Raw genomic sequence first — 25,242 nt, forward strand, 5'->3', positions numbered from 1 at the left:
AAAGAGCTCTTAAAGATCATTATATTAAAACAATTTCGATCAAACATGTTTCAAGCTATGATTGTAGCTCGTGCTCTTATTTCTAATGCCATTATGAATTTAGGGTTTAGGGTGTAAATGTATATTATTTATGGAGAAAAATAAATTTATCAAATATATTGCACCAACAAATTTCAACGAAGACTAATGACTTGCTAAATAAGGAGATGAAATATTATTTCATAATAATTTCTCATGAATCATAATTATAGAATAAAAAAAAGGTTGAGAATAAAAGAGATCAATTTACATATTGCTCAAACGGTTGCTCATATAATATTATAACTTCTCTTTAAAATTTTAAAATATTTTATCAAGCAAAAATTTTAAATATATTTTCTCATAAATTAAAAAAAAATGAACATATTTATTTAATTTGAAAAATTATTGGACGTACATACTCAAATTTCGCCCCTATAAATATATTACAAGGTCAGTGCTACCGCGATCTCAGAAGCGAAGCGGAGATGGACGAAGACGAACACGAGGTCTACGGTGGAGAAATACCTGATGTGGCGGAGATGGAGGGAGACATGGAGGCTCTGAATGCTGACGTCGATATGGCAAGGGCCGACGCCGACGCCGAAGCCATAAAGGTTTCTGACATTATTGCTTCCCCGATCGAAATCTAACCCTAGCTTTTGGCCATTCCTGATCCGTGGCTAATGATTGCTATGGACTCGTCTTGTTATTCATGGAGTTGCAGGAGCTTGAAGAGATGAAGAAGCGTTTGAAGGAGATGGAGGAAGAAGCTGCCGCCCTCCGTGAAATGCACGCCAAGGTGGAGAAGGAGATGGGAGCTGCACAAGGTTGGGCTCCTCGTTTATTATTATCATTATGTTTAATATTCTTTCACGATGAACATCATCTCTTGTTAACTTAGTCATATGACTCATTTTTATGCTCTGTTGCAATTTTGAATAAGTATGATGCTTGAAGCTTAAGGAACAAGAGTCTATTTGTTTTGAGGACATTATAATGATATAATCGTTTGATTGCAGCCTTAAAAAGATGGATGCTCATATCATCATTATAGGTATGGTTGTAGTTGGAGAACTCCTTCCCTTTGTCATCCATTGATGATCAATTTTGTTCCCTCATCCATTGATGTATCAATTTTGTGGGAACATATCAAGATTGGGCGGCAACCCGAGCTCCAGTCGTGAAATGATATTACGCTAACTTCCCGGGCATAATTGTCTTTCCTTCCATTATATTTCTTCATATCCAAGGAACCCTTGCAAGCAATTCATTTTCAAAAACTTTCTACATATATTAGAAATTTCACAAGAAAAATTCAAGTGAATCTCAACTCAACATATAGTCCTTAATCAGACTCTTACTTCCTGAGTGTGATTAGTACCATGACTATGAAAGGGTAATAATGGCCTAAAGATAGATCATTTTTATTCTTGATTAAGGAAACACATGACGACTGTCAAATTCCAATCAAGGTTCAATTTATCTCATGGGATTTGATTTCACCTCTTTCATCGCAAGTTATAGTGATCAAGTAATAATCTGATGAAAAGCTTATGATAGGTCAAAATTTTTTGTGGATTTATCTAGCCCCCCCTACCATTATGTAAGTTCTTGAGGTTGTGTCACATGTTGATAACCTAATATAAGCCTATTTCCTTAGGTACTTCTCATAATCCCTCATTACAGACAATAATTAATAATTCTTTGAGTTAAGTTAAACTACTAAAGGAGAAATAAAAAAAGACACATACAAGGGAGAGACGAAGGATACCGAGTGTTGGACATGATCCTCATTTGAAAGTCTTCATGGGGGAAAGTGATATACATGGTGTACACTCAAAATCATGGGAAGAAATGCTAGTAAGGAAGCTTTGAAGCTTACATAGTATTAGATAGGGTCCTCATTAGAAAGCCTCAACGAGAGCAACTGGCAAATATGATCTCTACTCATATTAAAATCTTTGAAGGAGAAATACGCTCAGAAGGTACAAGATATTTACTCTTATAGAAACCTTAGAAGAAAAAAGTCTTAGAAGACATAATCTTCACATGTTTAATTATCTTAGAAGGTACATTATTTTCTTTATCTAAAATCCTCATAAGGTGCGTGTTCTCCATTTATTTAAAGATATTATGACATGTTGATTCAAAGTCTCAAGGAGCATATGGTGTTGTACAAAGTTTTTATTAAATAGTTTCTATAGAGGCCTATCACTGCAACTCGTAAAAAAGGGAACATAGACTACCAAACTTCGATTTGAGTTGGCCAATTTTTCCTTTAAGAGGCTCTTCCAAGGCATCAACTTTCCTTGCCGCCATAGGTCCCAAAAAAGTGCTATGATATCAATTTGATAGGAAGTGGATACAATTTTATCGAAATCAGCGAACGACAACAAGAAATTAGAAAAAAAACACATCAGAACTCTTTTTATTGCAATATATTGAAAGAAAATAGCAAGATAAAGTTGAATCTTCAATTAGAGAGGAAGATCTGACTCTCCCAAGTCTCTAGCCTACGGCTAGAGCCCTCACAACCTAAGAAATTCTAATTTCAGCAAACTACGACATAATGCTAAAATCACTCTATTGTTAGCCTTAAATAGGTTCCCATAATTCCCTACCAATTGAGCCCCCTTTGCCTAAATAATTTCCTCTTATATTTTGAATTCAAATTAGATATATTGACCTAAATAATTCCATATAAATTGTAATTAAAATATTCCTAAATAATTCCCCTTTGATTAAGAATCTTTCGATATAGCTCCCTCTTGATAAAGAAACTTCCTAATTCCCTCTCAGTCAAATCAGCCGGTCCATCAAAACATTGTTTGATCTTCATCTTTAATGCATTTCATTTGAATTAAATCATTATTTCATCTATCCTTTGCTTGACTAACTTATACATACATCATTCGCTCTCCTTAGTATCTAATATATTATATAAATCACTAAAAGTTAAATTCTTTGCATCACATATTGCTTTCTTAGACTCCCTACGAGCATCTCTATATGTATCCCAATTTTTCAAGGTTTTATATTTAAACCAATTTTTATAATAAAACATCTTATTTTTTATATTTTTCTTGCACATTTTTATTTCATCATAAACTATTTGTATTATTAAGAGTTTTTCATTGTGATGTAGATATTCAACTTTGTTTTAAGTGGAAGATTGGAGCTTTGACACATGAATTATTAATGGCGAGCACCCAATCCTCATATATAATCTTTCCAAATGAAGGCAATTAGCTCTATTTCTAGAGAAATATTGAAGCTTCATCGCTGGGATTATGAACCTCAAACAGCCCTTCCTCTGATCTCATTGTTTAAAGTAGGTCAATCATCCTTATTCTCATAAGAAGATTAGAGTTTGTCTTAGGGATTTTGAACCTCATACACTCCTACTTAGATCCTGTCCATTGAACATGGATAAATGACCTTATTTTTAGAGGAAGACTGGAGCCTCAGTGTATTTGAATATTCGACACAATAATTCAAATTGTTCAATGACGACAATCTACCCCATTTTTAGAGGAAGATTGGAGCCTTGTATTTGGTTTGCGAACCTTAGTTGTTGCTCCTAATTATGCCTCATTCAGGGCAATTTTGACCTCTTTTTAGCAGAAAACTGATGTATAGGTGAAAATCTTTGATATTTCTTAAGCTCCTTTTAAGGTGCTCTTATAGAATTTGGAGTTGGAAGGAAAGTCAATTTTTAGATTTTTTGTTGTGAGGCTTTGTTCTCAAGGGTACATCTCTTGTTGTGGAGGTTAACATCTCATTGTTGATGGCTAATTGTCTTTTTCACGAACTACCTCTAGTAGAAATCCTCAAGTTAAACAAAGCTCACTTAAAACTTGGCCTTAAGCATAGAGTAAAGTCGTGTCCACTTTGATGAGTGTAGGGTTCACCTTGGCAAACAAATTTTAGTATTAGGAAGGTTAATGCTTACTGCATTGGATATAATGTTGCACTAAAAGTGGGACTTATGGGCTTATATCCCATAGATGCATGTGGGACTTATAGGGTTATAGCCTATCCCAAGTGTGCATGCAGAATTTATGGGGTTATGACTTAGCTCGAAGATGGACGTGGGACTTGTGGGGTTATGAGCCATTCATAGATAACACAGCCAAAAATAGTGAAATGTTTGTTAATTGGGTCCAAATCAATTATTATATTGGTTTCAAATGAGGGTTGGGATTTTCACCTCTTAATAAACGAGATAGTGAGTCTCTTAACCTCGTTTTATTGACTATGTAGCCCATTTGAATACTTAATAAAAATTGTCTTGAAGGCCTTATGCAAAAATGGAGCCAAATATCTTCGTTAATGCCATGCTTTGGTTTAGATAGACCGGTTGCTTGGGCTTATTCCAAGGGATAGGAATTATCATTCTGATATTAAAGGGCCTACCTACATGCTAAACGTGAAACCTTTCGATTAAAGGAGCACCCTAACGATGGCTCTTACAACCTCACTTTATAGTTAAGTCGTCTCAAGCTGGATATATGGATTAAGTTTGAATTAATTTTCTTGGGTAGGCCCTTGTGAGTTTATTTTGAAATGGGCTAGCATCACAGACTTAATGAGGCCGTAATTTTGTATTAGAGCCACAAACTTGGCCTAATGTTGGGTCTTACATCCTATAGATGGTTTAAAGATGGGATTTACAAGCTTGTAATAGGGAAAGCCTAATAGTGGGACATACAACTTTGATAAGTAGAGAAGGCCCATGAATGAGATACCCTACGGAGAGGGTGAGTATTAAAGACGGAGTTTACAATTTTAAGAGAGAAAATACAAGATAGGACTAACTTATGGAGGTAGTGAAAACCCAATGGTTTAAATGTTTTGCAAAGACATCCTTTTAACAAGGATTTGAACCATTGAATTCCTCCAATAAATTCTTTAAAATTGATACCTGTGCAGAATGATAATGTATGTTTAGATGAGTTGAACAATGCAAAAACTTAAATTGAGGTTTAGAATGTATGTACATTCAATATAGTATCTAAGCAACATGGATTGGATATATGTACTATCAGAACTTGTGAGAGTTCTAGTTTTGTCCCGCTTCCAATGCTTGAATGTATGCTATTATAAAAAAATAAAGTTGTTGGCCTTCACTTACAAGTTTAAGCTTTTGAATTAAAAATAAGCTTGATTATTGATGTATTTAGCCCAACTTCGATTCTCCTTTGGTCCACAATCTCTTATAAGCATTAGAGTGATAGTTTGGCTAGAAATGAGTTGTTTATGTGAATTATGACTCCCATAGGTCTTTGTTATCTTCTACCAAGATTGAGTAAGGTTTAAGAGTTGATGGTTCTCATTATATCTCTGCATGATTGAGTGAGCTCTTGGTACTTGATTTTCAAATTTGTTAATAAACTTTGATACGAGAGTTTAAGTATAATCTCATATTGGGTGTTTGAAAGTTATGTTGTTGTAGATATGCAAAGCAGTTAGCTCTTATCTAAAGCATAAATTCTTGGGTTAAAAATGGGTTTGACCACTAGTGTATTTGACCCAACTTTAACATATACACCTAGTTACAATGCCTAGACCCAAGATTTGGTGTATATATATATATAGCATTATCATGATTTATTTGTCTGTTTTTCATGTCGTTTTCTCTTTTTTATTTGTGTAATCTTTGGTGAAGAGTTTGGTGAGGTTCCTACTCAGTCCTACTCGACTTGGCTAGAGATTTTTGAATTTTGAGAAGATGAGTGTTATAGTGCATGTTAGAGAAATAACTTATAGAAATTTCATACATTTTTCTTAGGATTTGTTTGTTTTAAGTCCATCCTTTACATATACTTGTTTTCAAAATTAGTAATATTAGTCATTGGCATTTGGGGTGTAGTGAAATATCCTATACCAACCATGCCTTAGAGGTTGTGTGGAGGTGGTGTGAAGTATCGTTGCTCATTTCTAGGATCTAAATGCTTTGTCCCAAAGGCTGTGTATGGACCATAGCTAATCTCAGTGCTAAGGCATTGAAACATAGGGGTCTCACCACCACATCAATCTCAAATGGCGTGCGTGTGGGTGGTATGACTGGGACTTTACTGAATCATTTGGACCATTTAAGACCACTGATTGCAAGTTGCATGCTTAGATTGTTTGAACAAATATTGAGTCCTAGCGGTCCTGGGGAGTTAGTACTACATCAAGCCTTTATCCTACTACGTAGGGTCGGCTACATGAATCATTTTTCTCTATTGTGTCAGGTTAAGAGACAAATTTTCATTTAGATCTAATAATGAAAGGTCATTTCTAATATTTTATAGCCAAGTTTTTTTAGGTCTACCTCAACCTTTCTTAATATAGGTTAAATCTAATACATCTACTGTCCTAACCGGGTCATCGAAAGGCCTCCGTTTTATATGACCAAACCATCTAAGACGTCTCTCTCTAATCTTATCTGCCATTGGAGCTACTCCAACCTTTTCATGTATATGCTAAAGGCGACTCTCTTTTAGTCTAATTTTTTATTTTTAAATAGATTTTGGCAGTCTTGTTAGTTTCCATAGCTTATTGTATTGCCTTAATTCTAGCTATAGTTTTGCATGCTTCTCTTAGCATGCTTCATGTATATTTGTCATAACTATGTGGTGATTCTTTTATTCGAGGAAAATTGATTGATGTTTTTTGTACATCTTCTGGAGATTAAAATTTGGGAGATTTATAATCTAAGAGGTGAAAACTTTATCTAGGAAATTTTATACCTAAGGGAGTTAATGTTACTACCTCTTGCATTGCTTGTTCTCAACTTCTCATCCGACTTCAAGGTTATTCAGGTAGTTATCAATGTCAAATTGCATGTTTTGTGGAAGTGCCTGGAGCTGTGATCCTTTGGTAAGCAAACATTCTACTAACATCTTTAGATGACTTCCTGAATAGTTCAAATATTGGTTAACATTTTGATTGAGTGAAAGCCAAATCAAGTTCTGATCTTTTTAGACAACTCATGGAAGAATAAGAAGTTTCTATATCATCAGAACTTGACAATAAGAACATTCTTTCAGTTCAATTTCTACCTTTCACTCTTTTTTAATATTTTATCTTTCCGAACCAATAGTCCCTGTTAATGGCTTTGCTGAAGCTCATTTTAGTTCTTTTACTATTATGTTGTTTCTCTTTGTGTTTAGGTTTTCGTTGTTATTGTTATATTATGTATTCACCATTTTGTTTATGCTAGATGCATAATTTTTCAAATACAACATAATATGATTGCAATACAACATAATATGATTGCATCCTCTTGTTTTCTCCCACTCATAATTTTATTCTCCTATTTGACTAACTTTTTCTCTTCGATCATGTTGATAGATCCTACAAATGTGGCGGTTTCCCAATCAAATAGGGAGGAGGTGGATTGCCGATCAGTTTTTGTTGGTAATGTATGTCTGATTATCCCATTAGCTTTGTACCATAAAACTTATTCTAATAGAAGTTATGAATGCAATTTGTTTCCAAGACATGCTTAATTTTTCATATGAGGGCCAATCTATGTATCGCTTTCATCTGTGGAGGACAAAGTTAGATCTGTTGATTGGGGCTTTTAAGCTAGCACCAAAAGCTGTTATGTGCTATTGATATTTTGGTTAGATGACCTCATTATATTTTCCTTTTCAGATGTAATTTAAATTGGATTGCTTTGCTATGTGCTGTTTGGAGCAGGGATGGAACCAATCTCTCTTTTGAGGACGAGCAAACTTATTAAATAAATAACTAAATATTAAAAAAATGTATAAGACGCAATTCAAAATGAAATATGTTAAAGAAGGATCTGATAACATGATTAGGGTTACCTTCTAGGATTTTGGGGTTAGTTTGAAGCCTTAATACTTACGGATTCCAGAAATATGTCAGCTTATTAAGAGTCTTATCCTCAATTACCATGGGTTCTGCCTCTAGTCATGCTCATCTGGTAAATCCTTTGCTTATCATTATTATTTTTATTACTATTTTTTATTCTACCTCATATTCATTTGGCTTGTCTTGTCGTGGCTTGTATATATACCATTTCTTTCCACTTCCCCTCTCTCTCTCTCTCTCTCTCTCTCTCTCTCTCTCTCTCTCTTTATATATATATATATATATATATATATATATATATATATATGAAACTAGAAATGGCGACTAGTTGGTTCATCTGAACCAACATTAGCAATATGCAGAATTCAATCGAACCAACATTAGTAATACTACATATTCCTTGGGGCATGCAATAACATGATAATAATATTAGAGCATGTGCTTAGGCTAAAATGTTTAGACAGCTTTAATGCAAGGAATTGTTGTTTCCTTGATTTGACGCGGGAATCATTCAGCCTGCAATTGTGTGGTGACTTCCTTGTGATAAGAATTCTAAATGATAATTTGACTTTTAATTGGACACAATGGTGAAAAAGGATTCATGTAGCCGACCCCACATAGTGGGACAAAGGCTTGATGTTGTTGTTGTTGCTGCTGCTTTTTTGAATTATTGGAGCTTGAGGTCTACTTTGTCCTAGTACAATCTTGCCATTTTGAAAGTCGAATATGTTATATTAGCATCAAAGTTTACATTTATTTGAAAGGTATCCTTAATGAGCGTAATCTTTTCCATATGCAAGGAAATGTGGAGGCTACTATGATGCGCTGGCACTCCGCTTAAAGAGGGTATGCAATGTTGGACACGGACATGCGTACAGACACTGCATGGACACGTGTCCGACACGACATTGGAGTGTCACAATTTAAAAAATTAAAATTAAAATTGGACGCGCATGTCGGACATGCGTGTCCGGTTATTAAATAATAAAAAGCTAATGTACATGCTCGGTACCGTTAGGTATCGCTAGGTACATGTTCGGTACCGCTAGGTACATGTTCGGTACTGTTAGGTACATGCTCGGTACCGCTAGGTATCGCTAGGTACATGCTCGGTACTGCTCAATATCGCTCGGTACATGCTCGGTACCGCTCGGTATATTTCCTAGGTATCGCTCAGTATCTTTCCATAAGGTTGAACCCTGCCAGGGGGCAAGCTCCCCCTTGGACCCCCGGCAGACCGGTATATTATTGTATTCATGTTGTCTTATTATTGAGATATTTTGATTTCACTTCATATCAATTTAACTTGATGTATTCCTATGCATGATTGGTTTGTTACAATCTTATCTAGATAAAAAACAATGAATGATCAAGATATAAATGAAATTATAATTTCTATGTTGAAGAATAGACATTTTGTTCTAATCATCTTTATATTATAAGCTAAACAATTTATCATGAAATTGATTTATTATTGCTTGTCATTTTTAATATAATGTCACCTTAATTTCTATATATTATATTAAAAATTTATTATGCCGTGTCCACGCCGCACCCGTGTCCTATATTTTTAAAAATTGCCGTGTCCCGTGTCCGTGTCGCGTCATGTCCGTGTCGGTGCATCATAGGTGGAGGGTCTATAGATGGGTGAGTGCACAATTGAAATGCCAAAATTCAATAAAATTGAAGCAATTTCAATAACTGTCTGAACAAGGCCCAGCATATATTTTTTTAATTATTTTAATTATTTTTATTTTTTTTAAACAAGGCCCAGCATATGTGCTTCTATATCACTATATGGATCTTATACTTATTTTAAATTTCAGTATTGAGATTGGGTGCCCAACAGCAAGGGAATAATATTTATTAAAAAAAAAGGGTTAGATTATTTTGACCAAATTTGTTGTTGGATTTCAAATTAATTTATTTTGAGATGAGTGTAACATAAATTTTGATTGATTATTCATGTATTATTATTTTCATTTCTAAGTAAATTTAGTTATTTTTAAATTCATAATGATTAATATTTTAATCAGAATATCCTTTGTCAAGTTTTTTTTTTTTGCATATTTATTTTATGCAGAGTTAGCATAATTGCAGATTCCTATTTTATTTATTCCTCTTGGAACACAGATTCTTTACATACTGGACTGATATGATTGAAATAGATATTTCTTTTAAAGTTCTGATTATTTCATCCTGTTGAGGCTCCAAAGAATTTTATATCATATGGAGTATTTTTAGTTTTATAATATACATTCTGTGATATGTGTGCTTGACAAGGATAAAAATAGATGACATGAAGTCATTGAATTTAGTTTAGGTAAGCAGGCCTTATCCATTAATCAGAAAATTGAATGTATAAATGTTGAGATTCTGCATCAGCACGAATAATTTTGCCTTTGTTTATTATTGGCTTTCTTTATAATGTAAACATATCCCTCAATTTTTCAAGTAGAGTGGTGAACAAACCATATGATTCGTTGATAAGCCTTGCTATTTATTTACTCTCACTTTTGTTGTAGTATTCATGCTATGCATAGTGAGCATTTTCCTGCATGCAATAAGTTTTGGAGTGGCGTTCTCATTGATACGTTCATGTGATTTCTGTTCTTTTTATTTATGCATATCTTCAGATGGACTCAGGCTTTTACCTCACGTCTCCTAATGGCAGGGTAACTCTTCAATGTTGGAGTTCTCTGATATGTTATCCTTCAGATGTCAGGATGCTTTAGCTTAGAATTTGATCTTAGCCAATTAATGAATGGGAAAAAAAAATACTGCTCGCATATGATGCTTTAGACTCAAACGGGAAAAAAAAAGAAAAAAAAAAGGACAAGAAGAAAAGAATGGGATATTAGTGTCGAAAATAGTGAGCGTAAGAGAAAATTGAGAAAAATCCTTAGTTGCTTGTGAATTGAAGGTGGGAGAAAGGAAATGAAAAAAAAAAAACAAGTAAAAAAAAAAGAAAAAAAAAGAAAAGTGATTGAAAAAAAAAAGACAAGTAAAAAAAAAAAAAAGAAAAAAAAGTGATGATTCTTACTGCTTCACAAATGCGTAGTTGTTAAAAAAAGCATGTATGGGGTAAATAAGAAGCATCCTGAAACTGCATGCATCCATGATTGACTGGGTGCTGCAGGAAGACCGAAGTTCTATGCTCTTGGCGTGATTGAAATTTATTATGGCTCAAGAAGAACTGTTAGAGCTTCAAGCTGGCTATTCTTGGGAGTGGGTTGCTTCTGACCATGAAAATTTTCCAACCGTTGGTGAGAGGTCCTTGGTCTCTTGCTTGAATTTCCTTGCAGTGCTCTTCTATTTAGCATATTTACTTTGAAAGTTTTGCTTGATATTTTTTTTATCATGAATCCAAAGTTAGAAATGATTTTACTGGTATTTGGCAGTCTATTTTTCATCGCAACTCTGAATTATCAAGAAGCAATCTACTGTAGAATTACTGTTTGTTTTACTCACTTTTGTTTCGTTCCCAAAGTATACTTAAGAAATATAAATTAGTATTTTGATTAACAGCGTCACCATTTTTTACCCTTGTTTCCAAATTATAATATTTTTTCTTTGCCTAATAAGGCTCAGTGCTCGCCTGCTTATTATTTTTATTTTCTTGTGGATGTTCATAGTTATTTATGATGATTTATGTTTTTGGATTTAAAAGCCATATCAAACTATTTACTTGTTAGGTTATTTGTATGATGTCATTAGAACATAAATCACTTCACTTGAAAGATATCCAGAGTGACAGTTGTTGACACTGATATTGGCAGTTGCATATGGGATGCGAATGCCTTTTTTTTTTTCTGGCTATGCTATTTAACCAGTTTAAGATTTGTGTAAAGTTGAACAGCTCCATGGTAAATATTTTTCAGTCGTACAGTTGGTTTGGAACTGGGTAATTTTCTTCTAAATGGGAGACTTTAATGCCATGCCCACATACCGTTGCTTTTCATCATGAAATAACATGCTATTCAGATTATTTATTTGTTCCTGTCTTTCACTCTCCTCTTAGATTGGTCGATTATCTTATTTGTAGGAAAGAAAGAAATAAAAGAAAATATATATTTGTAATTAATGGTTGAAGAATTAATAGTTTGCATCAGTTAGTTGACCGCATATAGTTCAGATAAGGCAAAATGACAATGATAATGTTTATTAATTAATATGTTCAAGGTTTTTGTTAGACTGGCCCCTAGTGGACCGGTCCAGTCTGGTCCTCTTCTAAGGAAGAAATTATTTTGTGCAGACGTCGGACGCAACTCTACGTCCGGATTCCATACTTAGTGCCGAGCAATACCAAGCCGCGGTTTAGTAAAAAGATGACGTGGTGCATTTTTATTGGTCTCGTCATTTGGTGTCCGCACAGAATAATTTTTCCTTCTAAGGGGCCAGTTCATGTCTACAGTAGCAGGGGAGGCGGCAAGAGGGAGAGAGAGAGAGAGATAGGGTGGGGTCCACTTGATTTCAAATTCAAATTTGGAGCCAAAGGAGGGGGCGACAAGGGCCTTTAGGCCTTTTTGTCTTATTGTTTTAATTGTATTTTTTTCCTTTAAATTATTTTAATTTTATTTTTTTAAATTGTTTTAATTGTATGCCTTAAGTATGAGAGGGAGATTAGGGTTAGGGTTATGTTTGGATTTTTGTGTTCTTGTGAGGTTCTTTTTGGTGTCTTGGGCTCTAGACTCATTTAGAGATTGGGAGAGACGATTCTCCTCTCGAATCGAGGATCAATTGTATCTTTGTTTTCATGTTTCCATTAGTTCTCTCTTTTGCAATCCAATTACAATTGAGAGTTTTCCACCAAATTTTGTGTGATTCTATTGTTGTTTTTCTCTATTCTTGTTAGGGTTTACTTGAAATATTCAAGTATTTCCTATCAAATTTGTATCAGAGCAAGTTATTGGATGGTGAAGTTATCAGAGGATCTTCATTTAATGGTGAAGAAGTTATTGAAAAATTAAATCCAAATGGTGGCATTAGAGGCGAAGGAACCAATGGGAAGAACTACAAAGTCTTATTTTTGTAGGAGGGAAAAAGATTTAGAAATCATTGAGGAGAAAGGGGGAAGGTGGGGAGAGATGTGGAAATACGGAGCAAGGAGTAAAATGTGTGTTTGGGGGAGAAAGGAGGGAAACTATGATAGGAGAGGTGTTGATTTTAGAGAAAGGAGGGAAGAAAGTGAAGAGGGGTTTGAAGATGAGCATGTAAGGGAAGATCAGGAGACGTGGGGAGAGCAAAGCACTTGGGAGAGGGGAAAATATGGAGGAAAACGAGGAAATGTGGGAGAGCCAAAGGTGAGGAAGCTGAGGATGCCAATTTTTGAAGGGGAGGAAGCTTATGGATGGATCTATAAGGTGGAGATGTACTTCGTCGTTAATGGGTTGACGGATGAGGAGAAATGATAGCAGCAGACCTATGTTTGGAAGGGAAGACATTGTTATGGTTCCAATGGAGGGACCAAAAGAGGCTTATACGGAGCTGGAGAGCATTCAAGAACTATCTATTAGAACATTTTCAAATAGACGGGGGAGGGAGCTTCTATGAGCAATTTTTGCACTAGTGCAGGAAGGATCAGTGGAAGACTATTGGTAGTGGTTCAAACACCTAGCTAGTCAGATAGAGTGATTATCAGAGACTGCATTGTAGGGAAACTTTATGAAGGGGCTGAAGGTAGAGATTAGAGCGGCGGCGAAATTCATGATGCTTCGTGAGTTGGGAGAGGCCATGAAATTGGAACAACTGGTGGAGAATTAGAAGGATCTAGAGAAGGGAGCCAGGAAAAGTAGCTCGGGAGGCACTTACAGAATGATGACCACATCCACTTAGCACCCAAGGGTCCTGTAATAGGAGGATTTTGTAAGACCATCAAGGAAAGCAGTAAGGGAGGGAGCGAGGGAAATTTCAAGAGGCTGATAGAGAAGATGATGCAGGAGAAGAGGGCAAAGAGATTGTGTTTCAGGTGTGATGAGAAGTATACCCCAGGGCATAGGTGTAGGAATCGTACTCTTCAGGTTCTCACTGTCTGTGATGACGAGGAAACTGAGTGAGGCGAGAGAGAAGTAGAGGAGGAGATAGAGGAGAAAATGTTTTTGGATCTGGGCCATATGTCAGAGGTTTCCTTGAACTCGGTGGTAGGATTCACCACGAATCATATCATGAAGGTGAAAGGGGAGATAAGGGATAGGGAGGTGGTGGTTCTTATTGTCAGCGGGGCTACTCATAATTTCATTTCCACTCAGGTCGTCGACCAACTGGGAGTGAAATTGGTGGACACCGGTTGTTATGGGGTGATGATGGGTACAGAAAAGGCAAAGAAAGGCAAAGGTATCTATAGAGGAGTGATGTTGACCATCCAGGGGATTCAGGTGAGGGAGGAATTTCTCTCACTGGAGTTGAGAAGTACAAATGTCATCCCAGGGATGAAGTGGTTGTAGACCTTGGGGCACACCAAGGTCAATTGGGGAGCACTCACGATGGAGCTGAGGGTGGATGGAAGAAAGGTTGTGATCATGAGAGATGCAGGGCTATCCAAAGCTATGGTGTCACTCAAAATCATGCTGAGGAATATCCAAGAGGTGGGGGAAGGCTATTTGATGAAGCTGCATACATTGGAGGGAGGGGACATACCCCTCTCCATATAGCCGTTGATCCTACAATTCTAGGAGGTATTTCAGCCACCTCAGGGATTGCCTCCACCAAGGGAGCAGGAGCATGCAATCACCTTGAGGGAAGGTGTATCACCCATCAGCGTTAGACCTTATCGCTATCCTCAATTTCAAAAAGATGAGATTGAGAAGTTGATTAGAGAAATGCTGGAGGCGGGGTTTATCATGCCCAATGTTAGTCCTTTTTTCAGTCTAGTATTACTAGTTAAGAACAATGATTGCAGGTGGATGTTTTGTGTGAAATACAAGGCGATGAACAAAGAGACTGTGACATACAAGTTTTCTATACCAGTGATTGATGAACTCTTGGATGAATTGAGTGGGCTAGTGATCTTCACCAATATATATCTGAAGTCAGGATATCATCAGATCAGAATGAAGGAGGATGTGCCTAAGACTTCTTTCAGAATTCATGAGGGACATTATGAGTTCCTGGTGATGCCCTTTGGCCTCACTATGCCCCTGCCACATTCCAATCTCTCATGAACAAAGTCTTCAGACCATACCTTAGGCGATTTGTCTTGGTGTTTTTTTAATGATATCCTAGTGTACAATAGGACATAGGAGGAGCATTGGGAGCACTTGAGTGTGCTAGATGTGTTGCAAGAGCATCAGCTAAGGGATAACCTGAAGAAGTGCTATTTTGCCCAGATTAGTGTGGAGTATTTGAGCCATATTGTGTCTAAAGAGAGGGTGGCAGCAGATTAGTAAAAAATTGAAGCTATGTTAAGAGAGCAAGTGCCTAAGAATCTGAGGGAGCTGAGAGGATTCTTAGGGATGACAGGGTACTACAAGAGGTTTGTGAAAGTGTACAACACCATAACATGGCCACTAACAGAACAATTGAAGAAGAACGGATTCCTATGGGGGGAGGCATCCATAACAGCTTTTGAGAGTCTGAAAAAGGCTATTATGACTATACCAGTTTTAGCACTATTAGACTTCACTCAAGTGTACATAGTAGAGAGATGCTTCAGGATATGGGTTGGAGACAGTGCGACAGATGCCTTGCCCAGGTGTATGGGGGAGTTGCTGGCGACAAGAGTGTCGATTCCATTGATGTTAGATTGGGAAGCCATCAAGGAGGAGAGTGCTCGAGATGAGGAGTTGGGGAAGATCAAAGCTGATTTACTGAGGGAAGAGAGTAGCCATCCGGTGTATTCTTTGGTAGGGGAGAGACTTCTGTATTAGGGGAGGTTTGTGATGCCTCGGACATCAGTCCGCATTCCACACTTGCTCCAAGAGTTCCATTGGAGCATTGTTGGGGGACATTCAGGGGTGCAGAGGACCTACAGGAGACTAGCTTCAGAGTTATACTGAATGGGTATGCATAAGGATGTGGAGGAGATGGTGGCCAGGTGTAAAGTCTTTCATAGGAACAAATACATATCAATGTCTCCAGGAAGATTATTACAACCACTTGCTTTACCAGGTCAGGTATTTAAGGAGGTTTCCATGGATTTCATAGATTGGTTACCAAGATCAGAGGGCTTCATAGTGATACTGGTGGTGGTGGACCGCTTGAGCAAAATATGCTCATTTCATTCCCCTACGACATCCATACATTGTAGTGACAGTGGCATCAGTCTTCATCAGAGAGGTTGCCAGACTGCATGGAGTACCAGAGGCTACAATATCTAAAGGCTACAATATCTAACATGGATAATGTGTTCCTCAGCCATTTTTGGAGGGAGTTGTTTAGACTATACAGGGGACAATATTAAAGAGGAGCATCGCCTACCACCCACAGACGGATGACCAAACAGAAGTGGTCAACAGGAGTTTGGAAACTTACTTAAGATGATTTGTGTCAGTGACACCCAAGTTATGGGTCAGATGCTAGCATGGGCTGAGTATTGGTACAACACCTCTTTTCATTCTGATTCTCAGATGACCCCATTTAAGTTGTTGTACGGAAGGGATTCATCTCACTTATTGCACTATTGGCGTCAACACTCCAGTTTCTTCAGTGGAGGGGTACTTGGAAGAGAGAGAGAATATTGGAAGAGTTGAAGAGGCATCTGTTGAGAGATCAACAAAATATGAAGAAGCAGGCAAATGTGCATATGAAGGATATCCAGCTTGAGGTTAGGGGGAGAGAGTGTTCTTAAAGCTCCGACCTTAGAGGCAAAGATCAGTAGCCAACAGGAGAAATGAGAAGCTTGCCCCAAGCTATTTTGGGCCATAGAGGATTGGAGTTGTGGCTTGTTGACTAAAACTACCTCCAGCGGCGACAATACACCCGGTGTTTCATGTATCTCAGTTGAGGAGGGCAATTGGAGATTTTGCAGCAAGCTCTGAGTTACTGGTGACACTAACTGAGGATTTATAGGTGATGTTGGAACCCTTGGAGCTGATGGGGGTTCCCCATAGAGAAGATGGAGCTAAGTGTTGATCAAGTGGAAGAACCTTTCGGACTACTACGTCACATGAGAGCTATATGAGAGGGTGAAACATCAGTTTCTTTGTTTTCACCTTGAGGACAAGATGATTCTTTGAGAGAGCGGTAGTGTTAGACCGGCCTCTAGTGGACCGGTCCAGCCGGCCCCTTCTAAGGGGCTGGTTCACATCAACAATAGGAGGGGTGGTGGCAAGAGAGAGAGAGAGAGAGAGAGAGAGAGAGAGAGATGGGGTGGGGTCCACTTGATTTCAAATTTAAATTTGGAGCCAAAGGAGGGGCGACGAGGGCCTTTTGATTTTTTTGTCTTATTGCTTTAATTGTATTTTTTTTTCCTTACAGGTTAAAGTCCTTTTATTATTGTTTTACTTGTATGCCTTAAATATGGGAGGGAGATTATGGTTAGGGTTATGTTTGGATTATTTTGTTCTTGTGAGGGTTCTTCATGGCGTCTCCGACTCTAGACTTATCTAGAGATTGAGACAGACGATCCTCCTCTCGAATCAAGGATGAATTGTATCTTTGTTTTCATGTTTCCGTTAGTTCTCTTTTTTGCAATCCAATTACAATTTGGAGAGTTTTCCACCAGATTTTGTGTGATTTTATTGCTGTTTTTCTCTATTATTGTTAGTTTTTACTTGAAATATTCAAATATTTTCTATCAGTTACCTATAACTTTGTTACTTCTCTAGGCGCCATTACTTGAGTTTAATTTAAAATTTTAATTATTTTTTTCTTCCTTTTTTTGTTTATCTAGTAACATAGTGTTTCCGGCTAAATTTTAGCCTTCTCCAGATACTACAAATATGCTTTGACTTTTGCTCTTTTGGTGTGAATTGAAAAATTCACTCTTAATGAAACTGGTCTATACCTTTGACTCCCAGTGCCAGTAATCTGCCTTATAATACCAGTGATTATACAAACATTGCAGGTTGATTATGCATGCACACCTGAGGAGGTTCAGCAACATTTTCAATCCTGTGGAACTGTAAATAGGGTTACCATTCTCACAGACAAATTTGGCCAACCAAAAGGTTTTGCTTACGTTGAATTTGTGGAATTGGAGGCTATTCAAGAAGCTCTCAATCTGAATGAATCTGATCTGCATGGACGCCAACTGAAGGTCTATTTTTCTGTTTCCTTTCCCTAAATAGTTATGAGGCAAGTTATTAGGTCCGGTCACCGGACCTAAAAATAGGTCCAGACATTCAATTAAAACTTGCCACGTGGACTACGCTTTGACTGCACTTTACCTGCGCTTTACCTACGTTTTACCTGCGCTTTTGACGTGTTTGACTTAAAATTTCGCGGATACTGTGTACATTCCACATGTCATTATTTTATTGGTGTCCGGACCTATCTTTACGTCCGGTGACCGGACCTAATAACTTGCCTTATTATAGAAAAAAATTTGCCCATAATTTTGCCAGAAAAATCATATTTTGAGCAGGTGTTGCCAAAGAGGACCAATGTTCCTGGATTCAAGCAGTATCGCCCAAGGCGTTTCAATCCTTACTTGGGATATAGGGTCAGGAGGCCGTATGTGCCATCATATCTTTACTCTCCATATGGATACGGGTCAGTATACTCAGTATTCATTAAAAACTAAAAAATGATCATGATTAATCTCAAAATTGTTATATTTTCTCTGCTTTGAATACAATAAATCTTATGCGTTTGAAATTTATCCTGCTGATCAGGATTTGTTTCCATATTTATTTGTACCATTTGCTTGTCTTGCTATTAAGAGTTAACTGACGGTTTTCTTTGACCGGCACTAATTTCTTTCCAGGAAGTTTCCCAGGTTCAGGAGGCCAATGCGCTACAGACCTTATGCCTGAAAAGAGTATATTATATTTTTTGAATTAGTATTGAGTGGGGAACATATGCCAACTTAAAATTTATTTCATGTTAAACTTTGTAGAATTTTATTAAGCACATTTAAAATATGGCACATTATCAGTATAATTCAGACGAATTTTTTTTATTTTTATTTAGTTAGGTTTCATTTGGGATTACTTTTTTATTGTTTTTTAAAATAGTTTATTAGTACATAAATTAAAATTTTGTATTAAAAAGTTATTTTAAAAAGCAACAAAAAAAACCTTCTGAAATGAAGTTTATATTGAAAAATGGTGTAAATTAATTTTTCGTTTCGATAGATTATTATTTAACTGCAAATGGTATTTATGGCAAATTGTTTTTTAATTCTGTTTTTTCACGATTATAATATTTATTGACTATTTGATGCGGGTTTAAAGTTGTTTAGGCCTCTTATGTGATTTTCGCGAGCCATTTAATACGGCTTTTATGCCAATCTGTCTTTAATTTCAGTTATTAATATATTAATTTTTTTAATTAATTATTTCTATTTTTTCGAACATTTTGCTCTTGATACTCTCATTAATGTCACATCAAAATTTTTTATCAATGAATTTTTATGACCTAACAGTTAGAACTGAATAATATGATTGGATTAATTATAATTTTTAAAAAGTTTTTTAAGCTCTTTATAATATCATTCTACAATAAATTTTAGAAGCAATTTCGCATAAATATGTATACAACTATTTAATTATTTTCCTTATTATTTAAATTTTGTACTTATAAGTTTAAGTATATAGAATTATTTTATTTATAAAAAACATAAGATATTTTACTCTAAAAGTTATTAATAAATATGTTAACAATTAATAAAAAATATAAGCACAAAACTGATTACAAAATCATATTTTTAATTTTAAAAATTTTCCACTTCATTATCATTTTAAAATTAATTAATATTTCAGCATGCATATTTTAATAATGTTAAAATACATTTGACATACACATCAATTCTTATTATATAACTTTACAAGGTCAATATAAATTACAAAAAAAAAAAAAAACATGAGATGATTTACTCTTATTGCAGCAATAAATAAAAGTATAAAACAAAGGAAAAAAAAAAAAAGAAAGAGTGAAATTCTTCCTCTACGATTTTGTATTTATTTAGCACCTTTTGGTTCCTAAGACGAATTATCACATGATTTAGCAACCCCAACCCAACATTTCAGTCCAATATCACAACAACTAACTCCATTATCACAAGCTTTATATTACCGTATAGGTGAGCCAAAATAAGTCCATTATTATCTAATAAACACATCTTCAAAAGAAGGGACCCACAAATAGGGTAAATTATTACGTCCGGTGTTCGGATTCGTCCGGATACCAATCCAGAAGCGCCACATCACCAAAATACACCGGGGCCAGATGTATTTGGATGAGGTGACTCGTCTGGATTGGATGTCCGGACCTCCGGTGACCGGACACAATAATTCGCCCACAAATAGACACATCACCTACCTTAGATGGAGGTGGGTCCCATTGTTCATAGTCCAAGCAAAGAGGAGTACGCAGCAGCAGCAGAAACGGCCTGGTTGGAGTCAATCCTTCGCTTCCTGAGACGTTCAGCGATGATGAAGGCGAGCTCGAGCGACTGGGAGGCGTTCAGCCTTGGGTCGCAGTGGGTGTGGTACCTCGAGCTCAGGTCGTCAAAAGTTACCGTTCGGGAACCGCCGATGCATTCCGTCACGTTCTGCCCTGTCATCTCCAAGTGCACGCCGCCTGGGTGGCTTCCTTCCTGTTCATGCACGTCGAAGAAGGCTCGCACCTCCGCCTGCCAGACACATCAGCCCAAAACCATCAACACGTTTACTCCGTTTCCCTCTCATAGAAAGTGGTTGGCACGGCTCGGTACCACTTGTTCCAACTGCCACGACTCCCCTCTAAATATCTTTAGACCAGAGCGGTGGTAGTTGGAATGATTGGTGCGAACCATCAATTAGCCAATTACTTAGAAAGAAATAGTTTAAATTCATAAACTTTTATCTTTAGACTAATATCGATGATGATGGCTATTTTAATTTAATTGAACAGGGCTAACGTACTATTTATAGAAATATCAGTTAAAGATGTCAATCAATCAAATAATTGACATATTTTAATAGCATAAAATTAGATAAATCAAATAATTGATATCTACCAATAATATATCATCACATGGATGAAATATTCTGTGCGGACACCGAACGTCGTCCAAAACCCAATGAAAATGTGTCATGTCACCCGCTACTAGGTAGGGTGGCTCAGTATTGAGCTTGGTGCTACTGGTATTGGATGACATGGCTGCACTTGATTCGTCTCTGAACGATAAGATGTGTCCGATGTCCGCACGGAATAATTTCTCCATCACATGACAGATACTAATAAACCAACAAATCCTAATAAATGTCAATAATTTGGACAGGTATGACAGGTTGAAGAATACCTAATAAACAAGCGTCGAATAAACAAATACCACAAAAAAAAAAAAAGTAAACGATCAATAAAGAAAGTATACAACAAATGCAATTATTGGGATGAAGCTAATGATGATGATTAGAGTTTTTAAATTTAGATCCACAATAGACGTTTGGGAAGTTGAGCGTTAACCGCATATTAGATTAGAGAGGGTTAGGTACAACATGTTTGAACGGGGGACCAAAATTGATGAGAAGACTCTCAACCAATTTGTCCCCACCGCTCAGCATATTCCAGATTCCACTCATAAGAATCAAACGGTAGCTAATATGGACAGAGACATATAAACAGCGAGCGAAAAATTAGGTGTTGAATATATTTTCATAAAAAATAGTTTAAGATTGATCACAAAATTGTTAAATTTCCTTCCATTCAGACATAAGAAATTCAATTAAAATTCAATTTTTTGTCAAAGGCAACTTATTTTGCAACTTGAGGATTCAAAGGTTCAATGGACTTACTCGGATAGCATCAAAAGGGCGAGTTTTGAGGCCGCAGGGGGCCTTGATGGTGTTCCCGTGCATGGGATCACTAACCCAAGTAACAATCTGGCCGGCGGAGCGGACGGCCCTGATGAGGTGGGGAAGCTTCACCCTCATGTTCTCTGCACCCATCCTCGTAATTATGGTGATCCTCCCGGGCTTGTTGCGCGGGTTCAGGATCTCAATGATCTTGACAAGATCGCTTGGGTTCATCTTGTCGCTGACCTTGATTCCGAGGGGATTAGCGACACCACGGAGGAACTCGACGTGGGCACCGTCAAGCTGCCGGGTTCGCTCGCCGACCCACAGCATGTGGGCCGAGCAGTCGTAGTAGAGCCCTGAGGTAGAGTCCTCGCGGGTGAGTGCCTGCTCGTAGGGAAGCAGCAGGCACTCGTGCGAAGTCCAGAAGTCGGTCGTCTGCATAATTGGGTGGTCCACCGTCAATCCGGCGGCCGCCATGAATCCCAGCGCCTCGTCCACTCGGTGAGCGAGTTCCAAGTACCTGGTTCAGACAAATCACCAAACACCATGACGCCAAGAGCCATGCCCCAATTTTACTACAACTGGGAAGGCGAGGATTTGAGATTGTACCTGTCGCCTTGCTCGCTGTGCTCGGTGAAGTCGAGATTCCATTGGGTGACGCGTTGCATGGCTGCGTAACCGCCGGTGGCGAAGGCGCGGAGAAGATTGAGGGTGGCTGCCGATTGGCAGTAGGCCCTGATCATTCTTTGGGGATCCGGAACCCTGGATTTCTCATCGAACGCGTCGCCGTTCACGTTATCCCCCCTGTAACTCGGCAGCTTGACCCCATCCTTCTCCTCAAACGGATCTGATCTCGGCTTTGCGAACTGCCCCGCCATTCTCCCAACCTGATACGTACACAGATCCAGCGGTTAGAGACTGTAGCCAACAGATCGGGCGGTAGAAAGGAGCAGGAACTTCATCCAGATCCAGATCTACGGATATGCTTAAGGAAATAATTTTACCTTGATGACCGGCATCTGGCCGCCGAACATGAGAACGACGCCCATCTGAAGGACGATGCGAAAGGTATCTCTGATGTTGTTGGCGTTGAACTCCTTGAAGCTCTCGGCGCAATCGCCGCCCTGGAGGAGGAAGGCCTTGCCGAGGGCAGCATCTCCGAGTCGTTCCTCCAGGTTTCGGGCCTCGCCAGCGAATACAATCGGCGGGAAGTTCTCGATAGTGCGTAGAACCGAGTCCAGTTCTTCCTTTTTAGGATACACCGGAAGCTGCAGCGCCTTCTTAGACGTCCAGCTGTCCGGGGTCCACTTCCCAGGCCTCGTCACCAGCGAGGGCTTGTCGGTGAAGACAGGGTTCTTGGTTGGCTCCGCCGCGTGCACGGCGGAGATTGATCGGGTAGCCGAAAAAGGCTTGGATGGTAAGATCGCCTGTTGCTGTAAATTAGAGGAGCCAGCGATTGTGGTGGCTGAGGCTGAAGGGAGGTGGTGGCGTTTCAAGAGGGGGTTGGTGGAAAGGGTTGAACCACCTGCGAGTGCCATTTTCTTGTTCTGTCCTTCACGTTTCTCTCAAGATTTCTTATTTTCCCAATGCGGGATAGAGAGAGCGAGAAGGACTGCAGAGGTTTTTGCCCTGAGCAGGATCCGGCTAAGCGCATAGATCTTTTATAAGAAGGAGATAGAAGAGCGGCGTCGTTAATTCGGGGGTTGGTGAGCTTCATTACATCACGTGGTAGTTGGAGGAAGGAGGTGATGGCAAATTTGGAAAATATTTGAATTATTTTGCTTTTTTTTTAACCAGCTGCACCTAACAGGCTTGGATCGTGTCAATAAAGTTTTTTTTTTTTAAACCATTAAACAAGCAAAAGAATATTCTTTGTGCTGCGCACATTGAAGTGAAATGAGTACATTTTAATAAACAAATTTATAACAAAAATGTTGAATTAGTTAAAAACTTAAAATTTAAAATTTAATTTAATTTTGATATAAATTAAAATTAAATTAAATTTAGTTAATTTTAAATGCACTATAAAATTTTTATCATTAAATTTATCACTGTCACCAACCAACCATCGTCTGTCACCGCAAGCTATAGCTTATTGCTTGTTGGTTGCTAGTTGTGGCCACCAGTATTACTGTCGGCTACAGGTTGTCCATCGCTACTGTTGGCTATGAATAACCATCAACTGCATTATTAATGAGTTTATATTGTATTCATTTTACTTTTTTAAGCGAATCAAAAGACCCCTTAAAGTTTAAATGGTGTAGCATGATAAGAGGTGTATTTCATGGAGTTGAATGATTAGATTTGTTGCGTCCTGGAGTATTTGCGACGGTAGAGAAATATTTAGTTTAACGTCTTAGCATTGTACGAAGATCCATCACACAAACAGATAAGTAAGAGGGTGTAACATTCATAAGAGACACCAAAGTTTTTACGTGGAAAACCCCTAAAAAGGGGGAAAAACCATGGGGCCTGGCCCAGTTTGAATGAATTCACTAGTATTTGCAGTCGATTACAAATGAGGCCCTTCCTTGGGAGAAGGCCTTGGATTGATGTAGCAAATCTACATCATATAGATTGCATTACATGGTAGGAATTACATATCCATGTTTGTCTGGTCAGAAGGACCGTAGTCGGCAGGAGACCGGGGTCAGAAAGACCATTGTCTGTTGATGGAGGTCGGAAGGACCATAGTAGGCGACGAAGGCCTGAAGGACCGTAGTCGGTAGGAGACTGGGGTCTGAAAGACCGTTGTCTAGTTATGTTGGTCGGACGGATCGTAGTAGGTGACAGAGGTCAGAAGGACCGTAGGCGGTAGGAGACAAGGAGTCAGGTGTTAGACCCAGTGTCACTTGGAAGATCGGGTGTTGATGGTCTGGCCTTGACTAAGACGTCGGTTCTGAACATCAGGCCTTAAGTTCCTGCGGTGGTCCGGCGGTGGTCCGGCGAGGTTCCTGCGGTGGCCCGGCGGTGGTCCGGCGGCTGTCGAGGAGGAGCTCCTTCCTTCTCTTCTTCCTTCTCTTCTCTTCTTCTCTCTCTTGCTTGGGGTCCCCTCTCATGAGAAATGAGGGCTCTATTTATAGATTTTTTGGAGTGGCACGGACCGTAAATAGGCGTTAGATCAGGGGCGAATAGGGAGTGGTCGAATGGACGGCCGATATCGAATCCTTTGATCATGCACCGTTCATTGGGAATTTGAAGGCCTTAATGATGTCGGAATTCTGCGATCTTGGGCTCGTTGGATTTGTCTCGTCGAGCCGTTCGATTCGAGTATAAGCTCGTCAAAATCGAAGACCGTTTGGTAACTCAAATTGCAGTTTGAATCTTCCAACCGCGCTTTGAGCCCTTGATTCGGACTCATTTGGGCTCGGATTGGGTTGATCTTGGTGTCGTTGGGTTCGTATTTCCGAGACGCTCAGTTTGACTGTAAGCTCGCTGAAATCAAAGTTCGGGTGCGCCCAAAATTAATTTTTGAAGTTTCCAACTAGCTTTTGTCTCGAGATTCGTGTCC

The 25,242-nt window shown here is 38.2% G+C and overlaps 2 protein-coding genes across 3 annotated transcripts; one reads left to right on the forward strand and one right to left on the reverse strand.

Annotated features, from left to right (window-relative positions):
- The first annotated feature begins 474 nt into the window (after nt 1–474).
- LOC110109172 (polyadenylate-binding protein 2) lies at nt 475–18,931 on the forward strand. 2 transcript variants are annotated; one of them, XM_020840112.2, is made up of 6 exons: nt 475–635; nt 746–848; nt 7,363–7,433; nt 17,855–18,046; nt 18,374–18,501; nt 18,716–18,916. In XM_020840112.2, the coding sequence occupies exons 1-6, from the start codon at nt 507–509 to the stop codon at nt 18,762–18,764; spliced, it is 672 nt and encodes a 223-aa protein (XP_020695771.1). In that variant the 5' UTR covers nt 475–506; the 3' UTR covers nt 18,765–18,916. The 2 variants fall into 2 exon arrangements, with proteins under 2 accessions (XP_020695771.1, XP_020695772.1); XM_020840113.2 differs by lacking the exon at nt 475–635 and adding an exon at nt 10,526–11,117 and having other exon boundaries at nt 778–848; nt 18,716–18,931.
- Nucleotides 18,932–19,871: 940 nt separating this feature from the next.
- LOC110109170 (phospho-2-dehydro-3-deoxyheptonate aldolase 2, chloroplastic) lies at nt 19,872–23,500 on the reverse strand. Its single transcript, XM_020840110.2, has 4 exons — nt 22,736–23,500; nt 22,341–22,618; nt 21,729–22,251; nt 19,872–20,584 (listed from the first exon to the last, which is right to left on the reverse strand). The coding sequence occupies exons 1-4, from the start codon at nt 23,267–23,269 to the stop codon at nt 20,297–20,299; spliced, it is 1,623 nt and encodes a 540-aa protein (XP_020695769.1). The 5' UTR covers nt 23,270–23,500; the 3' UTR covers nt 19,872–20,296.
- Nucleotides 23,501–25,242: the final 1,742 nt, after the last annotated feature.

This window comes from Dendrobium catenatum, unplaced genomic scaffold, assembly GCF_001605985.2.
Source record: "Dendrobium catenatum unplaced genomic scaffold, ASM160598v2 fragScaff_scaffold_1056, whole genome shotgun sequence".
Lineage (NCBI taxonomy): Eukaryota > Viridiplantae > Streptophyta > Magnoliopsida > Asparagales > Orchidaceae > Dendrobium > Dendrobium catenatum.

Bases quoted from the DNA above. Each gene is read 5' to 3' on its own strand.
- LOC110109170 (XM_020840110.2), bottom strand. From the start codon at position 23,269: ATGGCACTCGCAGGTGGTTCAACCCTTTCCACCAACCCCCTCTTGAAA. The intron at 22,619-22,735 runs GTAAAATTATTT...TGTACGTATCAG, and splicing joins GCCAGATGCCGGTCATCAAG to GTTGGGAGAATGGCGGGGCA. The intron at 22,252-22,340 runs GTACAATCTCAA...TGTCTGAACCAG, and splicing joins CACAGCGAGCAAGGCGACAG to GTACTTGGAACTCGCTCACC.
- LOC110109172 (XM_020840112.2), top strand. From the start codon at position 507: ATGGACGAAGACGAACACGAGGTCTACGGTGGAGAAATACCTGATGTG. The intron at 7,434-17,854 runs GTATGTCTGATT...CAAACATTGCAG, and splicing joins GATCAGTTTTTGTTGGTAAT to GTTGATTATGCATGCACACC. The intron at 18,047-18,373 runs GTCTATTTTTCT...TATTTTGAGCAG, and splicing joins TGCATGGACGCCAACTGAAG to GTGTTGCCAAAGAGGACCAA.